General features: G+C 37.0%; 1 protein-coding gene across 1 annotated transcript in view; it reads right to left on the bottom strand.

Annotated features, from left to right (window-relative positions):
• Positions 1-7,164: 7,164 nt before the first annotated feature.
• Positions 7,165-25,972, bottom strand: part of LOC132272413 (F-box protein CPR1-like) — a 37,535-nt gene continuing 18,727 nt past the window's right edge. The window contains exon 3 of the mRNA XM_059773570.1: positions 7,165-7,228. Within this exon, the coding sequence (XP_059629553.1) occupies positions 7,165-7,228 (64 nt within the window). The remainder of the gene's footprint in view (positions 7,229-25,972) is intronic.

The following is a 25,972-nucleotide window of genomic DNA, read 5'->3' as shown; positions in this document are numbered from 1 at the left end:
AGACAAGGATCTATGCATGGAATTTTCACTCATACTTTCATACAATTGCCAAACATTATTTTCATGTTTATTAAGGTAAGAGCCACCCATAGATGCATCTACCATTCCTTTTTGATATTCTGGTAAACTTTCAAAGTAGTATTGGACTAATTGCCACTTAGGAATGTCATGATGTGGACACTTCCTAAGCAAGTCATTAAATCTTTCCCATGCCTCATGAAACAATTCCCCATCCCCTTGAGAAAATTCATGAATGGAAGTTCTCATAGCATTGGTCTTTGATACTGGATAGTACATTTTTAAAAACTCTTGTTGCATTTCTGTCCAAGAAGTTATCAAAAAAGGCCTAAGATTATTGAACCAATATTTTGCTTTATCTTTAAGGCTGAAAGGAAAAAGTTTGAGTCTTAACACTTCTTCTGGCATGTCCATGTATTTCATGATGGAACACACTTCAAGAAACTCATCCAAATGCGTGTAAGGTTCTTCACTTGGAAGTCCATGATAGTTACGAAGCATTTGAATGGTTTGCGGTTTGATTTCATAGTGATGTGTTCTAAATGGGGGCAATTGAATACATGTAGGTGCATTATATTCATTCGGCACATAACGATCACGTAAAGCAATGGGAGGATTCACAACCAGTGGTACTACATAAACACCTTGATGGCCTTGCATAATGGGAGGTTGTCAAGCAAAAATTGGCTGAGGCATTCCCAACGGAACTTGGCCTTTTTGTTGTGGTGGAATGCATGGTCTTGGCATGCCTAATGGGACTTAGATGTTATCATTATGCACATTAGGGTGGAGGATACCTTGTTGGTCTATGTGACCAAGGTCCTCCACATAGTCGTCATGCTGCTCCTCCATTGGTAAAATGGAGTGGTGAGAGCTACCCCTTCCCCAAGGATTATGAACAATGGATTTAACATTCAAATTAAGTGGGATAAGAGTAGGATTTAATGATCTACGACCATGCATGCACTAACAACATGAATAACAAGTAATCAATCAAATAGCAATCACTTCGCCTCCATAACAAATCAATAATCAAACATCCTCCACATACGATGATCCCATACTCCCATGCTTTCAACAATATGCAAAGAAAAGTAAAATTGCCTCCACGTGAGCTCACGATTTATCTAAGAATTTAAGAAATTGCCACCACGCGGGCCGACAATTTAACTAAATATTGAGTTAAGAAAAACTCACAAAGGGTCCTTAAGCAACTTCAATTCATTTTTTCAATTTTTGCTTTGCTTCACTTCACTTTGCAAATTTTAGCCTTTTTATTCTTAGCTTAGCTCCTTGCTTTTTAATTCTCCCCTTGTTTCACTTCCTTGCTCAATTCCCCTAGCCAATCAAGAACAAACACAATAAGTAACTAAAATAAAATGCAGCAAAAACACGATCAAAAGAGTACTAATTCCTAATTGTTTCCAAAACACAGCGTTGCCAAATCAATCCCCGGCAACGGTGCCAAAACTTGGTTGCATTGTCGTCGCAACACCCTAAATTACAATATAAAGTGTGGCCAAGTTTAAATTTATAAAGTGCCACTACTACCTCTAACTACTAATATAACTAAGGTAAGTACGGATCATCCCAAGGGATTGGGGGCGATGTTAATATGGAAACAAGGTTGGACTAGTAGGTCAAGTGATCAAAAGATTGTTTGTTTGGTTAATTAAACTACAATGTAAATAAATTCAATACAAAGCAATTAAAATAAATAAAGGGTAGAGAACAAAAGTGAAAGGTCTTGGGATTTAGAAGTCACCACTAAACATCACCTTTCTAGACACTTAATGTGTAATGAATAAGGGGAAACATATGTTGCAATACCAAGAGATGTGAATGATTGAATCAATAAGCATGGATGACTAATTAAGCAAATATTGTCTACACAACCTAATGAATAGCACAATATATCAAACTAAGCTATTATTCATTCCTTTAAGCTCACAACCAAACACATTAACCAGCTAGAGAATTATACTACTTGCATTCATAAGTATGGAACATCAAACAACAAGCATGGTTTGTCCTCCTATCTAGGAAAATAAGGTAACTACACTACAACTAAGGTAGAGGCACAATCCATCAAGAAATGAGTATGAAGCATCAAACAAACCACAAGAGTATTCTATTTAAGTGTTATGCCTTGATAATCTCTAGATTCATAACATCAACACACATAGACATGCATCAATAACACAAAACCAAGAGATAAACACATGAACATCTATTCTACCATACATAGACATATGAATAGAATGAAATGATCAATTGGAAGTATTAAACAACATAAATCATTATAGAAACAAGATTCATATATAAATCAAATGTCAAGACAAGATTACAACACAAATCCCCTCAAAATACAAAAACATCAAGGTCTAAAAGGCATGCTTAGGGCTAACTCTAGCCCCAAGAGGATGTTTAACCACTCATTGATGTAGTCATCCAACCCTCAAGGGCCATCTCCATGGTAGGAAGTATCTTCCCCTTGATGGAAACCCTAGATGAATGGAAGAACTCCCAAATGGTGTGTGTCTCCCTAATCTCTAGCCTCCTCTCCAAGATTGTATTTGATGCTTCCCTCTTGATATCTATGTAAAAATGGCTCAAAATCCTTATATAGGTAACTTAAGTGTCACACCCAATGGTCAGGTCTTGTGCACTAGGGCCCTCTCAATGATTGCACCATGAGCCATCTTTTAATGAGCTGGACTCTGTTTTATTTCGGACTTAAGGAGGTTCAATCGATCGAGTTCAGATGAGATCAATCGAACTATGGCCAGATCCATCGAAGTAAGGCCAGATCGATCAATCCTTGGTGGCGCCTTTTTGAAAAGAGACAAATCTGAGATATTTTTGGGATATTTTGGGAAAAAGACAAATGTGGTAGGTGGGGATAAGATCAAGAAACTTCGATTGATCTGAATAAAAGTTGGATCAATTGAAGATGGAAATTCTTAAGGATAAGGACAAGGGGTTTGATCCATCTTGGTGAGGTGAGATCAATCGAAGATTGCTGTTTTCCACCACTTTACTTCCACTTTACTCCTTTCTTCCATCCAGCTTAAGATTGCTTCTTTTACGTTCTAATTTGGCTGAATTAACTTATTTTGGGGGATAAGCACCTGAAAAGGGCAATAACATAAAATTAATCTTAAAACAGGAAAATAAGATGGATAAAGGTCCTAGATTACTCAAGCTTAAGGGGTTTAAATGCGCACTTTTCAGCACTCATCATATTAAACCACATAAATCATTATAGAAACAAGATTCATATATAAATCAAATGTCAAGACAAGAATTACAACACAAATCCCCCCAAAATACAAACCATCAGGGTCTAGAAAGCATGTTTTGGGCTAACGATATCCCTAAGAAGATGTTTAGTCACTCATTGATGTAGTCATCCAACCCTCAAGGGCCATTTCCATGGTAGGAATGATCTTCTTCTCCTTGATGGAAACCCTAGTTGAGTGAAAGAACTCCTAAATGGTGTGTATCTCTCTAATTTGTAGACTCCTCCAACCTCTCTCTTGTATATGATTCTCCAAGATTGTATATGTGTAAAATGGCTTAAAATCCTTATATAGGTAGCTCAAGTGTCACACCCAATGGTCAGACCTTGTGCACTAGGACCTCCAAATAATTGTACCATGAGCACACCTTTTTATTAGCTAGAACTCTATTTTTTCGCACTTGAGAGGGCTCGATCGATCGAAGTGTGGTGAGATCGATCGAACCATGGCGGCACCATTTGGAATACTGAAAAATCTGAGATATTTTCAGGATATTTTGGGAAAAGGACAAAAGTGGTAGGTGGGGATAAGATCAAAGAAGTTCGATCGATTGAAAGAATGTTGGATCAATCGAAGATAGAAATTTCCTAAGGATAAGGACAAGAGGCTCGATCCATTTTGGTATGGTTGGATCGATCACTATGAGATCGATCGAAGCTTTGTCTAATCGATCAAAGATTGTTGTTTTCCACCACTTTGCTTCCACTTTGCTCCTTTCTTCCATTCAGCTTGAGACTGTTTCTTTTATGCTCTAATTTGGCTGAATTAACTTATTTTGGGGATAAGTGCCTGAAAAGGGAAATAACACGAAATTAGACTAAAACGGGAAAATAAGTAGAATAAGGTACTAGAACATTCAAGTTTAAGGGGTTTCAATGCGCACTTTTCAGAGCTCATCACACCCCTAAACTTAAATATTGCTAGTCCCTAGCAATGAATTACAAAGTAAAGGAATGAAATGAATAACTATACAACTATGAACTAGAAAGCAATAAATAGATAACGCCACTTTCATAGGGAACATGATTGAATTTAGTGCATGCAACAAGCCTTTTAAACCCCTAGGTTACCCCTAGTGGACGAGTGAAGTCTCGTGAGGGTTTCCAGAAATGATACCCGTAAACATTAAGCTCATTCTCACAAAAAGGCACCAATATTGCAAACTAGCATTGGGAAGAAACTACCTCAAGTACGCAATTTTTCAACCATTTCCAAGTAGTCTCCCAAAATTTCAACATCAAGCAAGCAAATATGGTCCTCCACACATCAAGAAAATTATCATGCAAATCAAAACAACTCTAGAATTCTTTAAGAGTGGATCGGCATCAAATATGTTGATATCTAAGCCAACTAAAGAAATAATCACATCCTTACCCTCAAACTAGCACACAAATCTAATACCGATCATCAAAACAAAGAGTGGACCTTTTATTAAAGCTTTAGTCATCTAGGTGCGCTTATTCTTTCCACTCAATTTTTATTATTATTATTATTATTATTATTATTAAGTAAGTTCAATTTAAGCTAGAGTTTGAGCCTTCCACCTTTCGGCGCGATAAATTCAGTGCGTGATGAGGCTAAAATCCCGACTACTCAATAAAAAGGGATTGTTATCCACTTTTATCAAGAATGAAAGCTTTCAATGCACTACTTGCTCAATTGGGATATAACCAAATCAATAGTCAATAAAGCATGTACCCCATAAATGAATGCTGATATGCGCCTGTGCTAGTGTATAATCCTAGAGTGAATCTCAAAACAATCACAAAATCAAGATGATGTGGACCACAAATGCAAGTATGATATCAATCTTTCAAAAAATTTACTCCTAAAGGGCATCCATAAGGCATACAAGGCGTATTGGACTCTCAAGTCAGACAATTTTTAAATTCTAAGCAATATAGTCCTCAAAATATCAAAATCATAGCTAGTCATGGACCAATCATATAAAATCCCTTAAATACACAAGTCATGCTTAAAATGTTGAATTGAAAACAAACACTGAAAAGAACACACATTACCCCCAAACTTAAATGGCACAGTGTCCTTAATGTGCAAAGAGAACAATATAAAGAGGAAAGAGTATAAAAAAAAAATGGCTAGAACATAAGTATCCGAAGTTGGTGGTATAACCCCCTTGGGATTTACTATGGTCCTGAAAAAATAACACTGGGATAATATCTCATCAGATAACAAAGGGGATAATAATAATGCACAGTGGATATGCAAGTGTAAGTGTGATAGTAAATGAACTAAGGAGAGAGGAATAAGGGTGGTCCAGAAAAATTTGGGCAGCACTCTCTCACTGAAGCCATTGGGATGTACCTGATAATGGAGTCCATCACAGATAGATATATCAATATAATAATTTGAGATCCAAAAATATCATGCATAGGATAGAGAAAATAAAAGCAGTATATGGTACAACACAGTATCGGGCCAACAGACTGGCCGCAAAAATATAGTAACAATATCAAAGTAACAATCAAGTAGCACATATATATAAAATGACGAGAGACGAATATAGATCAAGCAGAGGAGGTAGGTCTAGCGGGGCATGATCCCCGGATGTCTCTGGAGAAGCTCTGCAGTGCAGTCAGCACATCCGTGAGGAAGGAGGTCACATCTGCTCGGAGAGAGACAACCGCATCCTCTAATGCCTGGTTATACTCTCCTAGGCTGGGTGTCTAAACTGGAGTGTCAGGGATGACTGGATCAAAAAACTAAGGCTCATCCTGACTCTGCTCCTGTGAATGTAATGGTGACCCTGCTGGAGAGTGATATGGTGACTCTGCTAGAGGCTCCTGCTTCAGGTCTATGTACATATGCGCATCCGTAGCCGTCGGTGCATTTGCTGGATCATCTGCTGCTGTTGCTGCCTCTGCCTCCTCCATCTCTTCCAACTCTGCCTCCTCGGCTGCCAAGATAGCCTCGATCTGTACACTCTTGATAAGAGCATTATAGCTCTTATTCTAGTCCTTCTTGCCATAGTGGCAAGCCCCTGCCTCAGTATGCTTCTATGAATGGAAAGGATAGTGATAGTCGCTGAGGATCTGAGTAATCAGATGTGAAAAGGGGAGGAATGTGGCTCGCCTAGGCTTTATCTTGCTAATGTAACTCGTGTAAAGCCTCATCATGACAATCCGGTAGAGTGCAGGAACAAAAAACCAATGGCCTATATAGAAGACATAGAGGGCTGCAAGAAAATCTGAACGGCGCTGAATCTTATGGCCCGCCGTAAATACATTTCGGTATAACACCGAATCGAAGAACCATAAATCAGTAGGCAAATAAGTCCTGGTGGCAAATGTCTCACCAGCACTAGCAGGGCCAATAAGATCTGTGGCCATGTCTACATCAGATGCCCTCCTGAGAATAGGATAATTAAGGCCAAGAGGGCAGATATGTGGGCACTAAAAGGATGTGACCAGTGTCTCGACTGTAATGCGAATGAGATGGCTATCAATGGTGGTTTATAACTCTGCCAAGTTACTCGGGGCCGATCAAAGGTTCTGGTAGAACAACCGGACGAGCCACGGGTAAACTAGATAGGCCACCGGGGCCAGAATAGGTGAAATGCCACTGCGGGAAATCTCATCATCGGTCACCTTGGTCAGAATCGACCGAAAAAAGAAAGTAGTATCAAATATGGACTCATGCACCACTGTAAGGCACGAATATCTACGATCAACCCTATCGCGAATTATGCCGGGCAGTGCCGATGGTGGACTAGGTGAGGGAGGTGGTGTCTACTCGGCCTGCTCAGCTGATGGAGAAGACGAGGATGCAGAAATAGAAAAGGATGAGCGCTCGGACTGAGCTGGAGCTAGTTCCTCAAGCTCCTCTACTCATTGCCGTACTCTACGCTCGTATGTCCGGCAGGCAACGGTATTAACTTGAGCCATGGTCTGCAAAAAGGAAAAAAACTTGCAAATGAAATTAGTAATAGGCGTTAATATGTGAAATGAAGAATTGAAGCACAGTAGATAGAAACATGTTTATCAAGTTAAGACAGACAATTCAGAATAAAATACATGAATCTATGCAAGTTATAATGCAGCCAAGGATAGATAGTGACTATTCCAATAAAGTGAAACATGCTAGATATAACAGAGCAGAATGCAACCAATATGGAAAACACAAGCATTAGGCATAACTGAGATAGCATGGAACACAAAAGAGGGTATGCAAAATAGTGAGGTTCGATCAATCATGAAAAAGATGAGATCGATCCAGGTTGGATCGATCAGGATATGGTTGAGATCGATCAGAGCACTACTATGATCGATCGAACCTGTAGAAAAACACGAACAGTCACAGATTTGTGACATGGATAACACGGGGGCACCTAAATATGCTTGTAGTCCCCTATACACCTTAACAAGTAAAGAATAGTCACTCAAGTCAGCACGTGACCCCCGAAATCAAAATCGGAAACAAAATATATACATATATATACATATGGTCAACAACTCAAAAATGGAACAACAAATCATGGGAAGCTTAAGATCTAAGCATAGAAACATCTAAAACATGTGGATCAACTTGATGAAGTTCAAAAATGAAAAACAAGATTAAAAGCTTACTAAAAATGAGAGAGAGAAGTGGACCGAAAGAGAGATGATATCGAGATCAAGTTTAGAAAGCTTGGGAGCTCGCCGGAGATTCCCGGAGGTACGGAAGATGAATGAACAGTAGCGGGAGAGAAAGAGGGCTTTGGATCGATGTTGAAATCGATCCAAATGACCCTTAGGTCATATTTTTAAAAACTGTCTCCGACCTCGATCGATCACTTGGGTGATCAGATTGATCGAACCCTGATCGATCATAAAGATATTCAGATTGATCGAATCCACAAAATGACAAATATATATATATTTTTTAAAAAATTTGAAATTTGAAAATAAAAAAGAAGTCAAAATCAAAAGGAAACACACAGATCGATTGAACATAGATCTCGATCGATCCAACAGGTGAAAACCTGCAAACATGTTCAAATGATACACAAAGAGGTGATTTTTCATTATTTCAAAAAAATTTCTAAGTATGGAATGAAGATCGATCCAAGGGAAAACTGGATCTATCTTGGAATTTTTGGATCGATCAGAAATCAAGTTCGCACGATACACAGAGAACTAAAATATGCAAGAAATTTTCGCACGATAGGACAGAGAGATGATTGGATACAGAGATGATGTTTGATCGATTGAACCTCCTTTTGAGATCGATCGAACAGGCATTAAGTGCTTAATTCGAAAATGACAATACAAGCATTCTCAATAAAAGTCCCCAATAATGTGTATGAACCCAGAACATATCTAGACGACGCAAGAAATAAAAGGTAAAATAGAACTAAGGGAGGAATAGGGTTATCAACCCTATAAAGCACTAGTGTTTAACGTCTCTAGCAAGACATTGGACTCTTTTAGCCCGGATCGAAAATCTTGTTGTGCATCCCCTCCTTAGTGAGGTGAAAATCACTTTGAACCCTACCCAACAAATTATTCCCGAGAGAAGTCATTGGATTTGATTCAACAGAAATTGACAGTCCTTGATTAAAGTAACTCTTGAGCTTCCATACCCTTTCAACACTTGGTTTGGACACATTTCTCTTTGAACTCATTTTGGAAATTCCATTGACAAGCAAAGACTCATATTTTTCAAGTTCCTTTTCAATGCATTTTTCAACGACACATACTTCTTCATGCTTGTCTATTGAATTCAGGGTTGGATTGAATATGTTCAACTTCACTTTCATATGGCCAAATGAAATTTTCATTATCCCTATCTTACAATTTATGTTGGCATTAGCAGTTGCCAAGAAAGAATGGCCAAGCATAATCGGAATTTGACTTTTGGGATTCGGAACCGGTTCCATATCTATGACTACGAAATCGACTGGAAAGAAGGATTTATTAATTTTGATCAACACATCCTCAATAATACCCCGGGGCTTTTTGATGGATCAATCGGCTATTTGTAAAACTACCGACATCAGTTTTAAATCTCCTAAGCCCAATTTGACATAAATCGAATATGGAAGAAGGTTCACACTTGCTCTTAAATCGAAAAGAGCCGATTAATGACATGGTCACCAATAATGTAAGAAGTAGTAGGTGAACTGGGGTCTTTGAATTTTGGAAGTGTGTTATGTTGTAAAATATAGCTCACTTGCCCGGTCAAAACAACTTTCTTTGGTACTTAGCTTTTGTTCTTCATCTTTTAGGTGCAAAGATCTTTTAAGAATTTGGCATAAGCCGAAATTTGTTTAATTGCATCCAAGAGGGGAAGATTGATCTTCACTTGCCTAAACATTTCAATGATTTCGTTCACTTTACCTTGTTGTTTTTGAAGAGAATTGGATCCTTTTAAGGCATCCGAAAATGGAGCTTTTGGCTCATATCCCTTTTTAAAATCCTTTTTCAAAACTTTTTAAGCATAAGAATTTTTCAAATCATTTCTAAATTCTTTCTAAACAAAAGGATCATACACATGCAATGAAGGAGGAGTAGGGTGTAAAATGGGACCGGTGTCAACTTTTGGTCGCACCGATTTACTCTCTTTATTTTGAATACCAACTTGGTTGTCAACAATTTTTCCACTTCTCAAGGTTATCACCTCACTGATATGCTGAATTGTGTGACTTCCGATAAGAAATTTGTCTCCACAACAAATTATTGTTTGGGAGGTGGATTCAAAGGCATCTTCCCTTGTTCTCTAACAATCAAGGTACTAGCTATTTGCCCGACTTGGGTTTCTAGCTTAGCAATGAATTGCAAATGAGAATGAAACAATTGAGTGTTTGCCTCTAAAGTACCTAAAGCTGTCAACACATTTTCCTCAAAACGGGGCTCGTAGAATTTCCTTGAGAATAAGATGATTGATTAGGAAAATGAGAGTTAGAAAATTAATTTCCATGTGATTGAAAAGATGATCTATAACCTTGGGAACCTTGGCTTTGCATTGGGGGTGAAACATACTTGCCTTGAAAACCACCTTGGGGAGGGCTTGAGCCTTCCCCTTGGCATTTCCAAGAGAAGTTTGGATAGTTCCTCCACCCTTGATTATAATGTGTGCCATAACGGTTGTTCCCTTGGTTAACAAATGTGGCATTCACTTCTTCATGGTTCTCACTTTGCACATGTCCATGGGGACAATTGGAAGTAGAATGTAAGACACTAGAACAAGTCATACAAGATTCATTGGAATTGCGATGTGAATGATTAAGGGAGGAAGATATTTGATTCACCGAATTTTGGTTGATCAAAAATTGAGCAAACCTTTGAGATAAGTATTTAACTTCGGCGGCTATACCATTGGAATTGTCAACTTGATATAAGCCGACATTCTTCCTTCCACTTAGATTTCTACCATTTTTGGAAGATAAGGATCGATGCATTGAATTCTCACTCATGCTCTCATATAATTGCCAAAAATCATTTTCATGCTTATCAAGGTAAAAACCACCTATAGATGCATCAACCATACCCTTGTGGTTATCCGGCAAGCTTTCAAAAAAGAATTGAACTAATTGCCACTTAGGAATGTCATGATGTGCACACTTCCTAAGCAAATCATTAAATCTTTCCCATGACTCATGAAACATCTCCCCATCCCCTTGAGAAAATTCTTGAATAGAAGTTCTCATTGCATTAGTCTTTAAACCGGATAGTACTTTTTCAGAAAGTCTTGTTGCATTTCAGCCCAAAAAGTTATCGAAAAAGGCCTAAGATTGTTGAACCAATATTTAGCCTTATCTTTAAGGGTAAAGGGAAAGAGTTTAAGTCTTAAAACTTCTTCCGGCATGTTCGTGTATTTCATAGTGGAACACACTTCAAGAAACTCATCCAAACACTTGTAAGGTTCTTCACTTGGAAGTCCATGATAGTTGGGAAGCATTTGAATAGTTTACGGTTTAATTTATAGTGATGTGCTCTAAATGGGGGCAATTGAATACATGTACGCATTATATTTATTTGGCACATAATGATCACGTAAAGCAAAAGGAGGATTCATAACCAGTGGTGCTACATAAGCACCTTGATTTACTTGAATAATAGGAGGTTGTGGAGCAAAAATTGGCCAAGGCATTCCCAATGAAACTTGGCCTTGTTGTTGTGGAATGAAAGGTCTTGGCTTGCCTTGTGGTATGTGAATGTTATCATGATGCATATTAGGGTGGAGGATACCTTGTTGGTCGATGTGACCAAGGTCCTCCACATGGTCATCATTTTGCTCCTCCATTGGTATAATGGAGTAATGCGAGCTACCCCTTCCCCTAGGATTACAAACAATGGATTCAAGAGTCAAATTAAGTGGGACAAGAGTAGGATTTAACGACCTACGACCATGCATGCAAAAAAAAAACAATAATTAGAAACAAGCACGTAGCAATCACTTCGCCTCCGCAACAAATCAATCAACAACAATCCTCCACATACATCAATCCCATACTCCCATGCTTTGAACACTATGCAAGAAAAAATTAAATTGCCTCCATGCGGGCTCATGATCTATCTAAGAAAGTAAAAACATGCCTCCACGTGGGCTCACTATTTAACTAGAGATTGAGTTAGAAAAGCTCACAAAGGGTCCTTAAGCAACTTCAAATTAATTTCAATTTTTTTTTTTCTTTCTTTGCCTTGCTTTGCTTTTGCAATTCTTTTAGATTTTTAGCTTTCGATGCTTAGCTTAGCTTGGCTCTTTGCTTTTGAATTCTCCTTTGCTTCACTTCTTTTAGCTCAGTTCACCTAGCCAATGAAGAACAAACACAATAAGTAACCAAAATAAAATAAAGTAAAGACACGATCAAAAGAGTACTAATTCCTAATTGTTTCCAAAATACGGCATTGCACAATCCCTGGCAACAGTGCCAAAACTTGGTGTCGTTGTGAACCAACAAGTTAAAACATGTTAAAGAATGGCCAAGTTTGAATTTGTAAAGTGTCACTACTACCTCTAACTACTAATATAGTTAGTAGGGATCGTTCCAAGGGAAAATGAGCTATATTAAGATGGAAACAATGTTGGATTAGTAGGTCGAGTGATCAAAAATGTTTTGATTAGATAATTAAAATACAATGTCAAATAAATGGATGCAAGGTAAAGCAATTGAAGTAGAGTAAAATGTAGAGAATAAAAGAAAATGATCTTGAGACTTAGAGGTCACCACTAAACATCACCTTCCTAGACACTCAATATGCAATAAATGAGGGGGGTTACATGTTGCAATACTAATGTGTGTGATTGATTGAATCAACAAGCATAGCTGATCAATTAAGTATACATTGTCTAGACAAACTAATGAATAGTACAATATATCAAATTAAGCCATTGTTCCATTCTTTAAGCTCACAATTAAAACACATCAACAAACTAAGAAATATACTACTTGCATTCATAAGCATGGAACATCAAACAACAAGCATAGATTGTCATCCCATCTAAGAAAGTAAGGCAACTACACTACAACTAAGCTAGGTGTATGAAAATTAAACTAATTAAACTAAAGAAGAGGCACAATCCATCAAGAAATGAGTATGAACTATTAAACAAACCACAAAAGTAATTCATTAAAGCACCATGCCTTAACAATATCTAAATTCATAGCATCAACACATACAGACATGCATCAATATCATAAAGCCTAGAGATAAACACATGAACATCTATTCTAGCATACATAGACATATGAATAGAATGAAATGATTAATTGGAAGTATTAAACCACACAAATCATTATAGAAACAAGATTCATGTATAAATCAAATGTCAAGACAAGAATTACAACACAAATCCCTTCAAAATTCAAAGCATCAAGGTCTAGAAAGCATGTTTAGGGCTAACTCTAGCCCCAAAAAGATGTTTAGCCACTCATTGATGTAGTCATCCAACCCTCAAGGGCCATCTCCATGGTAGGAATGATCTTCTTCTCCTTAATGAAAACCCTAGATGACTGGAAGAACTCCCAAATTATGTGTATCTCTCTAATCTCTAGACTCCTCCAACCTCTCTCTTGTATATGATTCTCCAAGATTGTATATGTGTAAAATGGCTCAAAATCCTTATATAGGTAGCTTAAGTGTCACACCCAATGGTCAGACCTTGTGCACTAGGACCTCTAAATGATTGTACCACGAGCACACCTTTTTATTAGTTGGAACTTTGTTTTTTCACAATTGAGGGGGTTCGATAGATCGAAGTGTGGTGAGATCGATTGAACCATGGTGGCGCCTTTTACAATACTGATAAATCTGAGATATTGTCAGGATATTTTGGGAAAAGGACAAAAGTGGTAGGTGGGGATAAGATCAAAGAAATTCGATCGATCAAAAGAATATTAAATCAATCGAAGATGGAAATTTCCTGAGGATAAGGACAAGAGGCTCGATCCATCTTGGCATGGTTGGATTGATCACTATGAGATCGATCGAAGCTTTGTCTGATCGATTGAAGATTGCTGTTTTCCACCACTTTACATCCACTTTACTCCTTTCTTCCACTCAGCTTGAGACTGTTTCTTTTATGCTATAATTTGACTGAATTAACTTATTTTGGTGATAAGTGCCTGAAAAGGGAAATAACATGAAATTAGACTAAAACAGGAAAATAAGATAGAATAAAGTACTAGAACGTTCAAGCTCATACAACTCTTTTTTAGTAGTGGTATAATTCAATTGTGCATCTGAAAGAGTTTTGCTCGCATAGTAGATAATATGAGGAAGTTTATCTAGTTGTTGTCCCAAGATAGCACCCATAGCATTATCGGATGCGTCACATATGATATCAAATAGAAGAGCCCAATTTGGAGGATTCATGATAGGAGCTGAAGAAAGAAGAGAGCGAAGCTTATGGAAAGCTTTTAGGCAAGATTTATTAAAGACAAAAGGAACGTCTTTTGCAAGTAGATTACACAAAGGATGAGAAATTTTGCTGAAATCTTTAATGAAGCGTTGACAGAACCCGGCGTGCCCAAGAAATTATCGCACTCCCCTTACAGAGGTAGGAGGAGGCAATTTGGAGATCAAATCTAATTTGGCTCTATCAACTTCAATACCTCTCTCTGAAATGATATGTCTTAAAACAATACCCTCTTGAACCATAAAATGGCTCTTCTCCTAACTAAGAATAAGATTTATTTCCCTATAATGCTGAAGCACTAGGGACAGATGTTAGAGACAGTTTTCAAAAGTGGATCCAAAAATAGAGAAGTCATCCATAAAGACCTCAAGAAACTTTTCAACCATGTCTGAAAAGATAAACATCATACACCTCTAGAATGTTGCTGGCGCATTGCACAAACTGAAAGGCATCCATTTATATGCGAATGTACCGAATAGACAAGTGAAAGTAGTTTTCTCTTGATCCTTAGGATCAATGGCTACCTGATTATAGCCAATATATCCGTTTAAGAAGCAATAATAACTCTGGCCAGCCAACCGCTCTAGCATCTGATCAATGAATGGTAATGGAAAATAATCCTTTCTAGTAGCAGAGTTGAGTTTCCGGTAATCAATACACACACGCCATCCAGTGGTGGTGTGCTATGGAACTAATTTTCCCTCGAAATTCTCAACTACTGTAATACCTGACTTTTTAGGTACTACTTGAGTAGGACTCACCCACTTGCTATTTAAGATGGGATAGATTATTCCCGCATCTAGCAACTTCAGAACTTCCTTCATAACCACCTCCTTCATATTGAGATTCAATCTTTTTTGGAGTTCTCGAGAAATTCAGGAATCTTCCTCTAAATGAATCTAATGCATGCAAATTGTGGGACTAATTCCTTTTAAATCAGCCACACTCCACCCAATAGCCTCTTTATTTTGCTCAAGAACTTTTAAGAGACTACTTACATGAGAACTTGAAAGATTAGAAGCATTGATCACCGGGAGGGTGTCATTTAAACCCAAGAAAGTATACTTGAGCTTGTCCGATAGTGGCTTTAGCCCAAGCTTAGGTGGAGACTATAATAAAGGAATAAGCGAAGTACTAGAGAGTGGGGAAGAGGCTCAAGTCTAGATTTCCATTGAGGAAAATCTATGATAAGAATGGAGTTCAGCAATAAATTTACTTCAGCAATTGAAGACTCGATATTGAAGTCTTCACAATTGAAGTGACTCAGACAAGCTTCTAAAGGATCCTTGGATAGAATAGTTGGGAGTGATTCCTAAACTAACTCATCAATAACATCAAGGAAGAAGCACTCACTATCATCATGGGAATGATGAATAACATTAAAGATGTTTAGCTTGACTTTCATATTCTCAAAAAATAAATCCATGGCTCTAATCCGACAGTTAATGCAAGCATTTGTTGTAGCTAAGAAAGGACGCCTAAGAATAACTGGAATATAGTTTTTGGAATAGTGGACCGGTTCTGTATCAAGAACTAAGAAATCGACCAAAAAAAAAGAACTTGTCCACTTTTATGAGTACATCTTAAATAATACCTTACGGTTGTCTGACAAAACGGTCAGCAAACTGTAAAACAACCAACGTAGGTTTTAACTCTTCCAAACCTAACTTCCCATACACCAAGTAAGGAATAAGATTCACACTCACTCCAAGATCAAGAAGTGCTCACTCTATCACATTATTTCCAATGATGCAAGAAATTGTAGGAGCACTAAGATCTTTAATCTTTAGAGGAATATTGTACTTAAGAATAACACTGACTTTGATTACGCCATGATAAATTTGGATGATCTCTCCAGCCCGGATTATAGGTAGAAGCATAAGGATTATAGGATGGTCTGGAGAATGCAGCATTCACTTGCTCCTGAGGAATCTCAGATGATTATCTCATCATAGCACAAGTATCAACAAAATGAGAAGGATTAACACAGATTGAACAAACTTCCTTTGGCAAGATAGTTTGTGGATTAGCAATTGGAACATAGCCAGATGATAAGACTTGGTCAACTTATGGTTCAACACTTCTATTTGAGCGGCTATCTCACTAGATTTTTCTACCTCAAAAAGTTTTTCAACCTTAAGAATTCCAGGTGCAGACCTAGACCTAAAGGAAGAAGCATGTTGCATTGAATTTTCACTTAGGGCCTCAAACAGTTCCCAAGCATCAGCCGGACTCTTATGAAGAAAAGCTCCATTATTGGATGCATCAACCATGTTCCTATCAAAATCAGAAAGTGTAACAACCCGGATTTTCACGGATATTTTTTTTTTTCCGTTGTCTTTCCTTTCTGAGTTCAGTTCCTCTTTGCTTAGTGTCGTCTCGAGTGCTCTGGAGTGATTTCTGAGACTCTTTTCTATGGATTGACAACTTCCTTTGAGGACCGAGTCGTTTCCACATTTTTTGTTTTTCGATACTATTCACTTTTCGTCCTTTTCCTTATTTTGTCTTTTCCCCGTTTGACACTTTATTGGCGTAACCACACTTCTTGTGTTCAAAGTTGGTTTTTGACTTCATGTATCTCCATCTTGAGTGGTTTCCACGAAATACGTATCTTTACTTTTGCAAGAAAGTACTCTAGCAGCTCCTGGTGTCCATATGGGCATGGATGCAAAGTTCTTTGAAATTATTTTCTTTTCTTGGGGTGTTTTTCGCAAATATCTTTTGAAGATATTTTATTTTAGGGGTTTTTAAGAAAATATTTTTAGAAGATATTTTCATTCTGGGCCATTGGTGTAGTTTTCACTTTTTGGAGGGGCCATTATGCAATTAATGAAAGTTATTGCTAAATACCTTGTTTTGAGCCTAGATCCTCATACGGGATTCATTTTCACTTTTCATCGAGCCGTGTACTCTTAGAAATTCCTTCTGGTCATTGTTTTCCACTTTCAGGGTTTTTAGCCCCGGTTAGCGCCAAACTTGTTTGCGGCATAACTTTCTACTCGGGACTCAGTTTTTGAAGCCGTTTCTTCCGTTGTTCATATTTTCTCATTTTGAATCTTTTTTGTTCACATAGTTTTGTCATTTGAGCTCGTCTGCTCAAATTTCACTTTTTCAGACCCGGTGGGGCCTGTTCGGGGCACTTCTTGAGATTTCTATAAAAGGGGGGTGAGATATTTTATTTTTTCATCTTCCCCACTCTCTTGTATGACCTGAAGCTTCCATGGAAGCCCAAGGGAGGCTGCCACCTTCTCTTTCCTCTTTTGAGCTTCATTCCTTCGTCAGAACATAGAAGGGCCTTTGCGTTTAGTGTTCGTGTTGACTACGCGCTTCTTTCACCCTTATTAGAACCTATTTTTGACCATTCTTTGAGTTTGGGTTTGAAGTCAAGTTGTGATTTTGATGGGGCTTCCTTGGGGGTTATGTGCATGGTGTAGTCCCTAACAAAACCTAGAAGTTTCGTCAGATTCAGAGCGGTTTCCATTTGGTGGCTTTTAAGATTTTCATCTCAAATTGAGTTAGGGGATGTTCTAGGCTTTTGTATGTGTTGTATTGAGTGTTTAGCATGATTATACAACTTAATTGCATGCCTTATATCAATTCTAGAAAATTAGTATTAATTATTTCTTTGTATGAAATTTAATTCACAAGGATGTGTATAACTTAGAATGGAATTGTGGCATGCTAGAAAATCATGTTTTAATATGTTTGTTAACATATATTAAATTGGGATTAATTGAATAAGAATTGCATATTTTATTTAAGATTTATCTTTTGTGAAAGATTAAATCCCATGGCCGTACCTAACATAAAATTGACTTGTGATATACTTTTAAATTATGTCTTGGCATGTTGTTTAACATACTTTAATTTGAGAGCATTTGGACAAGTCTAAAAATCTAGAGATTTTAATTAAAATGATTAATTAAAATCTAATTAAGGGTTCCATTGGCCTAATTAAGTGTTTAACTTGATATTTGTGATAACTATGACTTACGTTCTAGCATATGTTAATTTGGAACCATTTGATATTGTTTTAGAAGTTAGGGATTTGATTATCATGATTTAATTAAATTCCACTTTATTGTTCTTATGGCCTAATCGAGTTTTGATGTGGTGTATGTAATAACCATGCTATATTATTTATCATGTATTAATTGGAGTCCATTTGATTGAGATTTGAAACCTAGGGAATTTAATTAGTTTATTGATTAAATTCTATTTCTATTGTGTTATTGATTAACTCATGTATTTGACATTGATAGTATGTTTAAAGCATGACTTTTGACTTATAATGGATTTATGAGATATGTTTCAATATTGGATTATATTGTTATAGCACGTAACGAATTGCGCTCTGAAGATTCGACATGTGATGTTATTATACCACGTAACGAATCGCGCTCTGAAGATTTGACATTGTCATCCTATAGTAGTTGTGGATTTAGAGCATGTGTTGTGTGGTTTTAGCCTACTTGTGCATGAAGGTAGTTTCGTGTACTATTCAATACGTATATAAGTTGTAAACTTATCTATTTATTTTGGAACCACTTGGGATATTGCATGATGGCTAGGGTTTGGCTCTAGTACGGGGACAAGAGTCCTCTACGTCAAAAGTTCGCGCGTTGGGTAGGCTGCCTGGGGGTTAGTAGCTCCAAATTAGCCCTGTATCGGTCTCATCCGACTGATGTCCAAGTCTTCCACTATTTGTTTTCGCATTCAATTCCAAGTTATCAATCATGTTTATATTGTGACTGTGGTTTTGGCTATTGGCGATTTGATGTTGTTAAGTACATCCATATTAAATTGCTATATTTAGTTGATTTAGCATTTAGATTTCAAGTTGATAACTTTGAGAATCTATATCTAGTTGCTTTGTGTAAGCATGTTTCTATCTGGTTGCTTTGTGTAAGCATGTTTCTAACTAGTTGCTTTGTGTAAGCATGTTATATCTTGTTGCTATGTGTAGCATGCTCTTGTGTTGTTGAAATTACATAAAGGATGTGTTTTATGCTAGAAATGATCCTAGGTAGCTAGGATGCTCCCTGAGTCTCACCTTTGACATAGACGTTAGGTGGAATGAACCACAATGATTAAATCATGTACATTTGTAAAACGTAGGTCGATGCATGCTCATTTCCTACGAGTATCTTTATGCTACTCACCCCTACGATACTGGGGCATATTTCAGGTACAGGATACAAGATTGGAGATTGCAATTGCTTGGGTGATTTGCTGAGTTGAGCTTCTTTAGAAGCATTCTTGTTCACATGCAACTGTTAGCATGTTCATGATTTGTCTATGAAATGTAATTTTTCTAACTTTGAGGGTTGACATGTCAAATGTTGTAAATGTACTGTATTGAGGCCATAGGCCATTGTAGCACATCTATTTTATCATATTGCATGCACTTGCATACTCACTTTGGCAAACAATACCTTCCTTGATGAAACAAAAACCTAAAGTTACATATTTTTGAGTTTTGACCCTATTCTGTTATAGGGGCATTTCGGGTATTTCATAATGAGTTTTTCATTTTTCCTCAAAAGTCACGTAGAAAACTTGATTTTGAGGGGGTTTTATTTTTTGTATTTTTCCAGAAAACATCATCTTGGCCCTCAAAAATCCATATTTTTCCAGAAAATCCTTGCTGCCAGGTTTTGCAAATTTTTAGTACAAATCTAGTTGGTACTATTCATCGACTTTTTTTTTTAAATCATCACGACTGATCTGAAACTTCCGAAGGTCTTGTAGGTGTATTTTAAGATTGCATTTTTAATTTAGGCAATTTAAAAATCTCCCGAAGCCCTATTTCCAAAACTTGGGCAGTAGCTCAGATTATTTTTTTTCCTCTTGACCTGATTTTCTTGGGCGCATTCTGGGCATTTTGCAATGCATTTTTTTTTGTTTCTATTCACAAGTCGAGGTAGAAAACTTGATTTTAGGGGAGGTTTCTTCTTTGAGTTTTTCCAAAAAAGTCCGTTTAGATGCCCGTTTTTACTCTCAGTTGCAGCAGTGGTGGGTAGTCCTCGTCGGGCCACCACGACATCATTTTTGTTTTTGACCTTTCTTCTTCGTCCGGACTCCGAATAATGCAATTCCTGAGTCTTTCATGATTAGTTTTTTATTGTCTTCCCAGCGGTGTGCTTGATAGCACCTAAATCCACTTTTTTGCAAAATAACCATTTTGCCCCTAGGTTCCTTTTTGTCCGTTTTGAAACGACACTTCCGCATTTGTTTTCCTTTGGGTTCTGTGACCTCATTGAGGGTCACATTGGTGTCTTAGAGATGCATTGTATCTCTAGAGACTGTTGTTTCACCTTTCGCTTCCGCATTTCAGATCCGTTATCGGGTCATCTTTTAGTCGTCACTGACGCACCGGGTTTACAAAAACTTGGGCCGTCACAGAAAGACCACCATAGAAAATCTGTACTAAGTGACATTTAGCAATATCATGGTGTGGACACTTGCTCAGAAGATCATTATATCTTTCCCATGAATCATGAAACTGTTCACCCAAGATTTGGGAGAACGTCATGATGTCCCTTCTCATTTGTGAGGTTTTACCCACTGTGTATTACTTTTTCAAGAACTCATGTTGCAACATGTCCCATGTAGATATGGAATTAGATGGAAAGGACTGCAACCAAGTTCTTGCTTTGTCTTTGAGATAGAATTGAAAAAGTCACATCCTGAATGAATCATTGGTAAGAGTGGTCAACTTGGTAGCTGAACACAATTCCAAAAATACATCCAAGTGCGTATAAGGATCCTCTGTTGTAAGCCCATGGAAAGTAGGAAGCATTTGAATCATAGTAGGTTTGATTTCATAATGGGTTGCATCAGCATCAGGAAATAAAAAGCACGAAGGGGATGCATATGAAGTGGGAATAAAGTGGTCCCTCAATTGTTGTTGTGGAGGAACATGTGCTTGTGGCACTTGTCTTCCATTACCCAGTGCATTACAATCATCAGCCATGTTATTATTAGAGGAACTTCCTACAAATTTGAATCCTTTTTAAGTTTTCTAAGTTGACTAAGAGTTTTCTCTATTTTAGGATCGTACAATATCAATGGTTCTGACTAAGAATGACAAGTTAACATGCACCAATTCCACTAACATAGATACTAATAAAAACAAAAATTCTAAGTTAAAGAAAACAATAAAAACTCACAAAATGTTTTCTAAACCGAAAACATTAAACGTCTTTGTCCTCATTGCTAATTTCCTGCACTTGAAAAGAAAAAGAATTAAGGTGAGATATCAGAAAGTCTGAAGACTGGTAAACCAAAAATAAACTAATTAAAAACTAAACAAATAAATAAATCTCCCCGGCAAAGGCGCCAAAAATTGAAGTGTGCTCAATATTACCACTCGCAATAGTACGAATCTTTATAGGATAGGACTATATAGAGGGTGTCGATCCCACAGGGAGATGAGTGTTATTTGTTTTGTTTCTAACTAATCTTATTCTTTTTGGTCTACAGGTAACTGATTGAATTTGATTGATTGGTTGTCACGAACATAAAACAAAATTAAACTACAATTAAATTAAAGAGATCAGAGAGAGAAGGTCTTAGGGCTTTGACTTCACCATGAACTTTGTACTATGGTCAATCATTCAACTTTGGGGTTTTAACAATTTATATTTTAAATGAATTGAACTCAATAACATTCGTTTAATTCAGTTTTAAAGAAAGATGTTTTATAAATTTCAATTAATTAAAACCTATCTACGGTTAGCATGGACTATCTACTTACCTACTTTAACTACTTTAACTAATTTTGCAGTATAATCCATCTTTCCTAAGCGTAGACTATGAAAACATTCATTTGTAAAAAACATTGGAACACCATTACATGATCTCCATTCTTATGTCCTATAGGCCTCCACCAGATATTGTCCAATAAGAATGGATTGAGAATAATTAATGAGTACCTAAATCTAAGACAAGGTATATATTAAATACTCAAAAATTATTTAAAACATTAAAATCCAATTGAGTTGTCTCAATTGCTCAGAATCATGCAATAAAAAATATAATATATTAAAAATACTCAAAGTTGAAACAATCAAACCATAGTACTTAAATCGGGAGGAATTAGCTACTCATGACGATGTAGAATATCATCTGTGTTGTTGTTGTCTTCATCGTCATGGACGATACTTCTCTTCTCAAGATTTTCACCTTCTAAGGTTATGGAAACCCTAAAAGCCGCCACCATAATATGAGAACTCTAAATAATACGATAGAAAAATGACGTATTCTTCTAAGGCCTTGTGCCTTCTTTTATAGAAAAATTAAGGTTCTGGCAGGCTTTTAGGTCTTCGGGCACATCTGGAATGAATTAAGACTTTAAAATAGATAATTCCCGGAACTTATAAATCCCATCTGTCATGGAGAGCTTGAGCTTTAGAAGCAGAGCTCAGGCTATTTGGAACGGGCTCGAGCTTTGGAAGCAAAGCTTGAGCTTTCTTAAATATGGCTTGAGCTTCAGAGAATGGTGCTCGATCTTCACTTTTGTACTTAGTCAAATTTCTTCAACTATTTTTCAAAACTTCTTTTCCATCAACACTTAGAATATTTTTGGGTTTTCTTCCTTTTATCATTGCTTGATCCTTTCTTCATAGGGCTTGAGCTTTAAGACAAAGCTCGAGCTTTTGGCTCAGGGCTCGAGCTTTAAGTGACAGTGCTCGATCGCCTAAGGTCTGGTACGAGCCCCTAGGAGCTTGGCTTTCCTTGAATCAACTCTTCAAATTCTGACGCCTTAGGCTCGAGCTTTTAGGCAAAGGCTCGAGCACCCCTGTGTAGGGCTGGAGCTCTAGAGGTCAAAGCTCGAGCTTTAATGCCTTGGTTGATTTTTTTATTTTCTTGCAGAGCTCAAGCCTTAGAACTGAGGCTCGAGTCTTGGCACTTCAATTCCTCCAAACTTCACCATTTTATCTCTCGGCTTGCTTTGAATAACCGGCAACGACTCTGTAAGTTTTGATATCAATCTTTTCATCATAAAATCTTGGTTTTAACCATTTCTTTGGGAAAGTACCTATAAATACACAATACACATAAATCAGTCTAACAATGGATAGAAGTATCACTTTAGGTTTTAACATACGTATATTTAGGGTGCTTGAATATGTAATATTCAGCGCTTATCACATGTCTATGTGTGATTAATTGAGAATTTAATGAAGGCTATGCATGGATTTCACTAGGGGCATTTGTTGATCAATTTGATGGCATGGATTATACTTATGCTTGATGGATTGCACTACATCTTTACTTTAATTGCTTTAAATTCATCGTCTTAGATTAATTGTAGTTTAATTGCATTTCAATTATTGTTAGGTAGGCAATCTATGCTTGAATTTGATAATCTATGGCTTATTGTTGCAAATTGCATTATTCTTTATATTAATGTGTGCTACAATTGTTGGTTAAGTTGATGGTGTGTGCTTGAATTTGATGAATTGCACTACACATTTTAATCATGCTTGTAGTTAAGTAGACAATTCATGCTTGGTTTTGATATCCATACTCTTTATTGCAATTGATAGCACACACTTGGGGCTTACAACATGATTTTTCCCCTAATTAGACAAAGACTTGTGGTTTAGTGATGAGCTTATCGATGATTCCTATGCCCTAAGACTTTTTTCCTATCTCTTTCACCCTAATCATTTTAGTTTAATTATCTTGCATGTTTTTAAGTTCAAATTGTAGTTTAAAACAAACCAAACCAACTCTCCTTACAATCTCATTAGCACTAGAGTTCGATTCAATTCCAATATGTGTTCAATCTCTTGGGACGATCCCTTCTCACTTCATATTACATAGTATAAGTGTTTAGTGGTTTTATAAATTTTAATCTGTAATGCCTACTTGACATTCTCTAAAACAAAGTGTTTTACACATTATTGTGCACACACGAGATAGACCATCAAAGGCAATGTTGTAGCTCACTTGTTAAGCAAAAAGGCTCTTGTAGCCAAATGTTGTGACTTTGAGTGGAGCGTCTTGCCCCAGTGGTTGTAAGACACTCTTCTTCCCAATTATATTTGTTTTATTTCTTAATGCTATGGTGGTTTTCATTGGTGTCAAAAAAAAAAAAAAAAAATGGGAAAAGAATTCATGGGAAATGACATACAAGTTATCTCTACTAGTCTATTAGTCTATTATCATTACCTTTTCCATTTCTCTTAAGTGCTCTTGTAATTAGCTACATGGTTTGGTAATAGTTAAGCTTTTCAATAAATACAGCTTCAAATCTCTAATCTTTGTTAAGTTGTTATGTTATACTATTCCAAGTAGAACTGCAGATTGAGCCGGTTTGAGGTATAGTTCAAAATTAATCCGATATATAAAATATTCAATTCTAACTTTATTTTAACTCGACACTTAACCTTAACTATTTTATCTGAGTCCAATTTGTAATGACCCGGTTATTTTCCTCCCTTTCTTTTTTCTCAAATTTTACGGATAAATTTTTTCTGTTTAATTTTCTTATCTGAGTTCTGTTTCTCATAACTAAGTGTCATCTCGAGTGCTTGAAAATGGTTTCTGAGACACTTTCATGTGGATTGACAACTTCCTTTGAGGACCGAGTCATTTCCGCATTTTCACTTTTCAAACATTATTCACTATTTCGTCCTTTTCCCTGTTCGTCTTTTCTCCATTTGTCACTTTGTTGGCAAAACCTCAATTTTCTGCTCGGAGTTGGTTTTTGACTTCATGTGTCTTCATTCGAAGTGGTTTCCACGTAATACGCATCTTTACTTTTGCAGAAAAGTACTCTGGTTGCTCCCGGCGTCCGTAGGGACATGGATGCACAATTCTTCAGAATCATTTTCTTTTCTTGGGGTGTTTCATAAATATCTTTTGAAGATATTTTATTTCAGGGGTATTTAAGAAAATATCTTTTTAGAAGATATTTTCATTCTGGGGCAGTTTTGCAGTTAACCCTTTTTGCAAGGGCCATTGTGCAATTAACGAAAGTTATTGTAAAATACCTTGTTTTGAGCCTGGATCCTCGTACGAGATTCATTTTCACTTTTTGTTGAGTCATGGACTCTTAGAATTTCCTCCCGGACGTTTTCCCCAGTTTTAGGGATTTCTAACACCGGTTGCCGCTGAACTTATTCGAGTCATATCTCTCTGCTCGGGACTCGGTTCTCGACGCCGTTTCTTCTGTTGTTCATATTTTCTTATTTTGAATCTTTTTTGTTCATGGAGTTACACCGTTTGAGCGCGTTTGCTCAAAATCCACTTTTTCGGACCCGGCGGGACCCATTCGGGGCACTTTTTGAGATTTTCTATAAATAGGGAGTCTTAAGTCCAAAAGTTAGATTTCTTCATCTTCTTCCTTCATTCTTTGCACTCCTCCACTTGATTTCCTTAGTAAAAAGTCTTCGGCCTTAACGTTTATTGTTCGTCTTGTTGTGCTCTACCTTTACCCCTTATTAGAACCCATTTTTGGCCAAATTTTGAGTTCAGGTTTGAAGTCAAGTTGTGATTTTCATGGGGCTTCTTGAGGATTCTTGTTCACCGTGTTGTCCCCGACAAAACCTCGCGGTATCGTCAGATTCGAAGCACTTTTCTTTCGGTGGGGATTTGAGATTTTCATCTCAAATTGAGGTAAGGGGTGTTAGAATTTATTTTCTTATTATATTGCACGATATTGATGCATATACAACATGTTTACTTGCTTTGATATCAAATCTAGAGATTTTATTATTTATTTTTCTTGTATGAGATTTGATTTTCCCGGTGAATTATAACTTGGTTTAAATATGTGG

The sequence above is a fragment of the Cornus florida genome, unplaced genomic scaffold (genome assembly GCF_030987335.1).
Source record: "Cornus florida cultivar Cherokee Brave unplaced genomic scaffold, ASM3098733v1 CherokeeBrave_3.0.0_Hap2_Chr09, whole genome shotgun sequence".
Taxonomy (NCBI): Eukaryota; Viridiplantae; Streptophyta; class Magnoliopsida; order Cornales; family Cornaceae; genus Cornus; species Cornus florida.
This window is presented reverse-complemented; position numbering and strand designations above follow the sequence as displayed.